The sequence below is a fragment of the Bidens hawaiensis genome, unplaced genomic scaffold (assembly GCF_021521415.1).
Source record: "Bidens hawaiensis isolate Kalapana, Puna unplaced genomic scaffold, B.hawaiensis_p1.1 tig00006950_1, whole genome shotgun sequence".
NCBI classification, from domain to species: Eukaryota; Viridiplantae; Streptophyta; class Magnoliopsida; order Asterales; family Asteraceae; genus Bidens; species Bidens hawaiensis.
The window spans coordinates 368824-377460 of NW_027491476.1; the positions used below are offsets into that span (position 1 = coordinate 368824).

An 8637-nucleotide genomic window follows, 5' to 3' on the forward strand; every position below is an offset into this window, starting at 1 on the left:
GTAACAAGATGCGGTACTAGCACGCTCAACTCGTTGAAACGGGTGGTGTAAGCCAAGTGCTCACCGCCCTCTTGTTTGAGGTTCCAAAACTCAGCCTCCAAGTTCATGAGCTCGTTTGGAGGACAAAACTCTTGGGTCATAAGATTCTTCAATTCGTTCCATGGCAAGGCCATGGCAGCTTCAACACCACGAGTCGACTTTTCCTTGACCCACCATGTAAGTGCGCCTTCCTCGAACATACCTGTAGCGAATCGGGTTCGCTTATTATCAGGACATTCAATTTGGTAAAACACGCTTTCCATCTTTTCGTACCACTGAAGTAGGGCAGTGGCACCTTGAGTTCCATTAAACTTGGTAGGTTTGGCATTAGTAAAGTTCTTGTAGGTTACAACGGGAGCTGAAGGTGGGGGAGGAGGAGGGTTAACGTTGGCCATGATGTTCTGGTGCATCTGGGTCATGATATTAGGGAGGACCGCTGTCAAGTGCTTGGTAATCTGGGAGGTTATCTTGCTGCTAGATGATCGACGCTTAAGGTTGCGGGAAGCCATTCTGCGAACAAGGGTGACGAAACTCGTGAGACTTGGAATAGTGCATGATATACATAAAGAAAATAAATCTTTTGTAACGTTTGTTAAAATATAAAAATCATAAATACAATAAGTGTTGTGAGAAACTTAGAGTTTTTTTTTTCATGAACCACCATGGACTCTTGTGTTCCAACACAACATCGAAATTTCGAAAGTAAATCGAACCAAAAGCTGGCTATTCGTGTATCACCACGACTTGACAGACTTTTGGTTAAAACACAGTTTAAAACATAGAGGGTCGGAGTCACACGTTGCATGAACCACCATGACTTGTATGACCCCTAAGAGTGCAACCATATCCTTATCACAAAGAGGACATGATCACGGTTGAAAACATAAAGTGGTGAATCGTATGGCGTTTGGTGTAGTATGCTTTGGCTTAATAAGTTTCATGCCCTTCCTGAACTCTCCAAGTAAGCAACCAGGTCCCGCGGCTGATTGGGATTTATGCGCATTGCTTATCCTTAGGTTACATGAACCTTAGTGTCAAGAGTTCGGGAAACAAGCACGTCCCCCTTCCAGTTAGTACATACCCGCCACGACGAGTCATCTTTATGCAGAGAATTATCGGAACACCATAATTTGAAAATTTTGAAAATATTTTTTTTGCTTTTAGGCATAAGCCTTGGACTTGTGTGTGCTTTGTGTATATGAGGCGTAAACGAATTAAGCAATATAACAATAATAGTAAGTGTGTTCAAACAATCAAATAAAGGCCCACATAATTTTCTAATCATGCAACCTAAATAATTTAAACAATTAAGCTATAGCTAAACTAGAACACTACGTCTAATGTCCTATCTTATAGCCATGGCTTTGATACCAATCTGTAACACCCCGGCTTAAGCGGAAACACCCGAGTGTGACGTACAGATTGCTCAAACACACGTGGCACTATTAAGTGACCATAATAACATTAATTCATTTAATAAGCCAAGTAACACAAGTTCGAAAGTAACAATACAAGTTCAAACCAAAACATAATCATAACAATAGTTCTTTTATTGAAATACCCTAAGTAATCTAAGTGTCTTCACTACTTCAACCTCTAATCACGGTACCTGTAACATATGTATAAAATATGGTCAGCTATAAATATAGCTGGTGAGTTTCCACAGTTTAAATACATACATAAAAAACATACAATTCATAGACATGTGATAAACGAGCAAGTAAGTCCTTTCCAGTTGGTACAACCAACGTACTTGGATAATCGCGCAAGTAAGGTCCTTTCCAATTGGTAACAACCAACGTACTTGGATAACGAGGCCCTTTTCCACTCGATACAAACGGACCAGAGTGCAAAGGGGGGCGTATGATCATACTTAATGAGGCTTCCCAATCATGCAAGTAATATTCGTGCAAGTAATACAAGTAACACACAAGTCCATATACGAATTGTAGTTTTGTAATAGAAGAAACAATGCTTGAATTTTTATAAGGATACATATGCTACCCCAAAACATTAAAACATTAAAAAGGGGTGGTGAAAAACTCACCTTAGTAGTTGTGGTGAAAAAGGAATAAGAATAACTTGAAGGCGTCAAAGGAAACCGAAGCGGTCAATCCGTACGAACTATAAATAAGAATAAACACGACTTTTAACGGCTATTCTAAAAGGATTCTAAAGTTGATTAATTGCACGAGTAATTTTTAGAATTTAGTTATTATTTTATAATTTTATTACGAATCTTATGGCTCTTACATTATTATATTATTATTTATGTTTTAACGACGACTTGGTTATTAGTACAATTTAAGCACTTTAATGGCGATAAAACAAAGTTTATATGTTCGAAAAGCTTGAACTATTGTTTACAAATCGAAAATATAATTGTTGCTTTAACAAAACGATTTTTAGAGAATTAAAGTTTGCGATTATTACACGATTTTTAATAATGACTTATGAAAACAAGAAACTTGATTTTTATATGTAAAATAGTGAGATATATTTTATAGTTAATTTACATAATTTTTATTTAATTTAAAAAGGTTTTTATAAATTTATTATGATTATTAATTGATTAAATTGATTTATTAATTAATAATAAACTGGAAAAATGTTTATATAAAAAAATATGCGATTGACCCGGGTTTCGAACCCGGGTCTTGGTGGTATAAGTTCTGGGTATTATCCAACTGCTCTGGTGATAATATTCATTTATAGTATATGGTTTTTAATACTTAAATATACCATTAGCTTTGAAATGGATTTTAATAATAATAATAATAACAATACAGGGCCCAACACAAAAAGAAAAAAAACGCTTGACCCGGGTTTTGAACCGGGGTCTCATGTTTACAATGTTAACGATTTAACCAGTTGGACTAGGAAGCAATTCAATGAAGTTATGGAAACAGTTTACTTTGAACAGATGTTCAACTTCATCTTATTCATCTTCAAGAACATAAACCCTAATTTATCAATTGGGTTTCTGTTCCATGTTCGTTATAATTAGACTAGGGGTTTTGTTTATTGGTGTAACGACATTAACAAGCATATATTAATTACCTTATAAGGTTTTGTTTTGACCGAAACCCAGTTGCCGGAAAAGTAACAAGAAAGCTCCCAATTACAGACAAATCGGTGTATTAGAGGGGGATTGAGAGGAATGAGCGAGTTGTTTATAAGTTTAGGCGTCTATTTATACTAGGTGGAGGAGCGTCTTCACATTAATTCGTTGATTTGATTTTCCGGATTTTCCGGCGACCATTACGGGTCTATTTACGGCGAATAAACGCAATTAATTTGTTGGTTAATGTTTTATATTGACGGAGAAACGCGTTTACATATTTATTTGGTTAAAACAACGAAGTTTGGTGGTGTTTGGGTTACCTCCGGCGCCGATTCCGGCGGCCGGAAAAACGTGAGATGGGGGGGGGGGACGGAATAGGGTTGGGTTTATTTAATAATATAATTTAAATATTATTTACACTTTGGACCCTGCAGTTTCATAAACATTTTAAATGATGTTTAATATCTTTTAAGCTATAATAAGTTTTTAGAGTTTACACTTTTTGCCCAAACTTTATATTATAAGGTCTTCGGTTTTGGATTATTTACGCGTTTTACTCACGCGGCTCGATTAACGTTAAGGTTCGGGAATTTATAAACATAACAACGAACAACGAATAAAGAACATTAAATGTCGGGAATCACTTTATTAAAATATATTTAATACATCGAAACGACCCAACGGGTCGAGTTAACAATACGAACATGAATCGAAAATTGACAAATGTCACAAAAGACGTCCAATAAAAAAACAAACATGAACCTAAAAAACAAAAAACGTGTTTTGCTATTACTTCTTTCTTGATATGTAAAAAGAAAAATATGTGGTCAAGATAAGCCTAGTGGGTATACAAGTAGTGACGAATAACGATCAACTGTTAAATCTTAACCTCAAAAGCCCATCTCCCAACCTAGAGTAATTAATGTTTTAGCCTCGTGGCGTGACGATCAGCCGTTAAATCTTAACCTCAAATGCCATCAATCTATATTTTACCGTCACGTGGCATGGCGCGCAATCTCTATTGTGTGGCCGTTAACCATTCAAAACCTAATCCTCTCCATATAGGTTATCTCCTCTTTGTACCTTCATAACATTCCAAACCTCATCTCTTCCACTCAGTTCTCTCTGACATCAATGGCCACCATCAGAGCCGTTCCGGTACAATTCGATATAGATCAAGACTGTTAATATCTTGTATCAATTAATTTGTTAAATCTGCCATTAATTGTTGTTACAGTTGAGCTTGAATGGAACCAGTGGTGGTGCTTCAGTCCCAAACTCAGCTTTCTTGGGCAGTAGCCTGAAGAAGATAGTGAATTCAAGATTGACAAGCAGCAGATCAGTCACCTTTAAAGTGTTTGCAGCTGAGAAAGAGATTGAAGAAACGACACAAACCGATAAAGACCGATGGAGGGGACTCGCATACGATATCTCTGACGATCAACAAGACATCACCAGAGGTAAGGGTATGGTTGATCCTCTCTTCCAGGCACCACAAGGTGACGGGACCCATTATGCAGTCATGAGTTCATACGAATACATTAGCACCGGTCTTCGCACGTAAGCTAGTTAGCTAGAGTTATCTGTCTTTCCTGAATAGGTTTTTGAGTTTTGATGTTTGATTTTGATTTGATCTTTAGATATAACTTTGACAACACTGAAGGCGGATTCTACATCGCCCCGGCTTTCATGGACAAACTTGTTGTTCATATCACCAAGAACTTCATGACTTTGCCAAACATAAAGGTTTCTCACCGTCTTGATTTGTTGGTTTAGTTTCAAAATAAGACTGTAATTTTGATTATATAAATATATATATTTAGGTTCCTCTCATTTTGGGTGTGTGGGGAGGCAAAGGTCAGGGAAAATCTTTCCAATGTGAGCTTGTCTTTGCCAAGATGGGAATCACGTAAGTCTTGATTGTAAATATCCGGTAAGGTAACCCTTCTAGGGTGATCAAGTGGTAAATGCTTGATTACTCTATACAGTCATGCACACCTTTGATTTTGTAGATCTAACTTCGTTATAAAACATACGAAAAATGAACTTTATAAATAATATTGTTTCATTCGAGTTCTCGTAATTCAAGTGAGTTCTGAAAGAATATCATTTCATAGTATTTTTAATAAATTACAAATTAATGACTACAAAATTTAATTTATTGATATTAAAACTTGTGGTTATACTTTTGGGTTTGTAATTTATGTTTATTATAATTTTGGTTTTGATTTAAACGAGATTTCAAGCAACCCAAAGGGCTAACAACCAGCCAAGTATAGCTCATCTTAGGCTTGGCTTGTTTACAAGCCGCACCGGCTTGGTTTGACTTGTTTACAAGCGAGCCAATTTCGAGCAAGTTTTTTTAACGTTTCCCATGAACTATGATATTTTTTAAATGCCTTTTAATTGGTTAATAAAGTTTCAATAAATGGATTGCTATGAGTTTAAAAATTAAAACCCGCACATCAACATTTTCAACTATTTGTGTATTGAAAATTCCAGCCCGATTATGATGAGTGCCGGAGAATTAGAAAGTGGAAACGCAGGAGAACCCGCAAAGTTGATCCGACAAAGGTACCGTGAAGCCGCAGATATCATCAAAAAGGGGAAAATGTGTTGCCTCTTCATCAACGATCTTGACGCTGGAGCCGGAAGAATGGGCGGAACCACCCAGTACACCGTCAACAACCAGATGGTCAACGCCACTCTCATGAACATTGCTGATAACCCCACCAACGTTCAACTACCTGGTATGTACAACAAGGAAGAGAACCCACGTGTACCGATCATCGTCACTGGTAACGACTTTTCAACCCTCTATGCTCCTCTCATCCGTGACGGACGTATGGAGAAGTTCTACTGGGCACCCACCAGAGAAGACCGGATCGGTGTCTGTGTCGGTATATTTCGAACCGATGGTGTCTCTGTTGATGATGTTACAAAGCTTGTCGACACTTTCCCTGGCCAATCCATAGGTACGGTACGCTCGTTGTTTGTGTTGATGTAAACAATATTTTTCTTATGGAATACTATTTCTAACTTATGCCATTCTAAAAAATTAAAAAAAAAATCATCATCATCATCGTACTCACTAAATCTCATCAATAGTAAAGCTATGGTAGGGTCTAAGGAGGGTAAGCAGACAACCTTACCTCTACCCTATAAGAATAGAGAGATTGCTTCTAGTGAGACCCCCGGCTCGATAGTGGTTTTGTATCTAGCCTTAGACATAAGGCACATAACACTCAAGACTCAACCATTGAGACCCAGGCCGATTGGTGCATATACTCTTGTCTTTCTGCTATCAACGCTACCACATGATGTCTGATTAACTTTCCGTCTTTTTTAACGTTATTTTCACGAATTAGTAAAATAGCGTCAAAATTAGTGAATTTCACTTTTGCCCACCCAAGGGCCCACGCATATATACATTATATGCGCGCACTGCAAAGGAGGGCTTTTAACTTTTAAGGAGCATGTTTATAATCACTGAAGTGAGCTACTCGAATACGAGCTCACATGCATAGCACAGAACAAAACAAGTATGCTAATTTCCCAATTGGGTAGTTATTTAAATAATATTGGTGTTTTTCTAACATGACATCTGAGATTTAGGTAGAACACCAAAAAATATATATATATATATATATATATATATATATATATTTTAAAATATTTGTTTGTTACTGATTATAAGTGTTGTTTGTTTTTGCTTAAAACATCTGCAGGAGACTTATGTTTGTGGGCTCGCAGACATAAGCTTCTGAAGACTGTTTGTTTTTTTAAATAAGATCTGCAAACTGCTTTTATGGTCTTAAAAAAGAAGTTATTTTTTAACTTCTTCATACATCTTCACACTTCTTAACATCCTACCAACACCCAATGTCCAACACCACCACCACCTATCGTGTGCCGCCACCACCACCACCCACTACCATCGTCCGCCACCACCACCCACCATCCGCCACCACCACCGTCCATCACCGCCACCACCCACCGTCCGCCACCACCACCGTCCATCACTGCCACCATCCACCGTCCACCACCACCACCACCACCCACCCGTCGGCCACAACCATCGTCTACTACCACCACCCACCGTCCGCCACCAACACCACCGTCCATCACCACCACCCACCACCACCACCACCCACCCGTCCGCCACAACCATCGTCCACTACCACCACCCACCGTCCGCTACCACCACCCACCACCACCTACCATCCGCCACCAACACTGTCCACCACCCACCACCACCCACCCATCGACCACAACCGTCGTCCACTACCACCACCCATCGTCCGCCACCACCACCTACCATCTGCCATCAACACCGTCCACCACCCACCACCATCACTGTCCATCACCAACACCAACCACTGTCCACCGCCCACCACCAACTATTTTACTAGTCTACAGACGTTAAATGACTTCTATCTACTGTGATATGTATGATAGGTAACTAATTTTCAGCTTATACAGACGATACACAGTTTATAAAACAAAACAGTATTATAATTTCAGATTGCAGACCTTTAGACCATATCTTCAGTTCAGACATGAAATCAGATTGCAGACATTTTTTGTTTTAAAAAACAAACAACACCTTCAAATTACATTTCACAGTCATATTTTATATATTTTTCAGATTTCTTTGGGGCATTGAGGGCTAGAGTGTACGACGATGAAGTAAGAAAGTGGATTTCGGGTGTCGGGGTTGAAGGAATCGGGAAGAAGCTTGTGAACTCAAAGGAAGGCCCGCCAACATTCGAGCAACCGAAGATAACAATCAACAAGCTTCTAGAGTACGGGAGCATGTTGGTTCAAGAACAAGAGAACGTGAAGAGAGTTCAGTTGGCTGAGACCTATTTGGATTCGGCTGCACTCGGGGATGCAAACAGAGATTCCATAACCCGAGGAGAGTTCTACGGTGAGCTCTACTGATCCTTATATTTTAATATGGGCTTGGTTTTGTATAAAGTTTTTGGTTGTGATGCTTTTGATTTGGTCATGTGGTTTGGTGCAGGGAAAGCAGCCCAGCAGGTGCAGGTTCCCATGCCGGAAGGGTGCACGGACCCAGGAGCCAAAAACTTCGACCCAACAGCTAGGAGCGATGATGGAAGCTGCACTTATACTTTCTAAATATAGAAACTTTAAGGAACCGACTAGATGTATTTGTCTAAGGATGTGAGGATGTAAAACAATTCTATTTCCATGAATTGTTGTTACTTTTCTAGTTTATACCCATCTGCTGGATGGGAATTTTAATGTCATAATGACCGAAGTAATATTTTTCCAATTCTAAACAAAATAATATTTGTTTAAAAAAGAGGTAGACGCATGTATGGTATGTTTCATAAAAAAAAGATTCATATCTACATAATATTTGTATTCAAATTGTGCGTTTGGGATTTCTTTATTTACCGCTCTTTATGACTTATGAAGGTTTAATAACTCTTTTTTATGTTTATAAAGCGTTTGGGAACGCATAAGGACTTTTACCTTGCTTCTTATCAACAAGGCAAAAAAAGGGG

At 38.5% G+C, this 8637-nt stretch overlaps 1 protein-coding gene across 1 annotated transcript; it reads left to right on the top strand.

Moving 5' to 3' along the window:
- Nucleotides 1–4233: 4233 nt before the first annotated feature.
- Nucleotides 4234–8337, top strand: LOC143633931 (ribulose bisphosphate carboxylase/oxygenase activase, chloroplastic-like). The gene is made up of 7 exons (XM_077102140.1): nucleotides 4234–4261; nucleotides 4341–4663; nucleotides 4744–4849; nucleotides 4927–5012; nucleotides 5606–6078; nucleotides 7752–8033; nucleotides 8130–8337. Exons 1-7 carry the CDS (start codon nucleotides 4238–4240, stop codon nucleotides 8243–8245), a joined length of 1410 nt encoding a protein of 469 aa, XP_076958255.1. The 5' UTR covers nucleotides 4234–4237; the 3' UTR covers nucleotides 8246–8337.
- Nucleotides 8338–8637: the final 300 nt, after the last annotated feature.

Excerpts from the sequence above, each read along its gene's own strand:
- LOC143633931 (XM_077102140.1), top strand. The coding sequence starts at position 4,238 with ATGGCCACCATCAGAGCCGTTCCG. Across the intron at positions 4,664-4,743 it reads ATTAGCACCGGTCTTCGCAC|ATATAACTTTGACAACACTG; the intron begins GTAAGCTAGTTA and ends TTTGATCTTTAG. Across the intron at positions 4,850-4,926 it reads TGACTTTGCCAAACATAAAG|GTTCCTCTCATTTTGGGTGT; the intron begins GTTTCTCACCGT and ends ATATATATTTAG.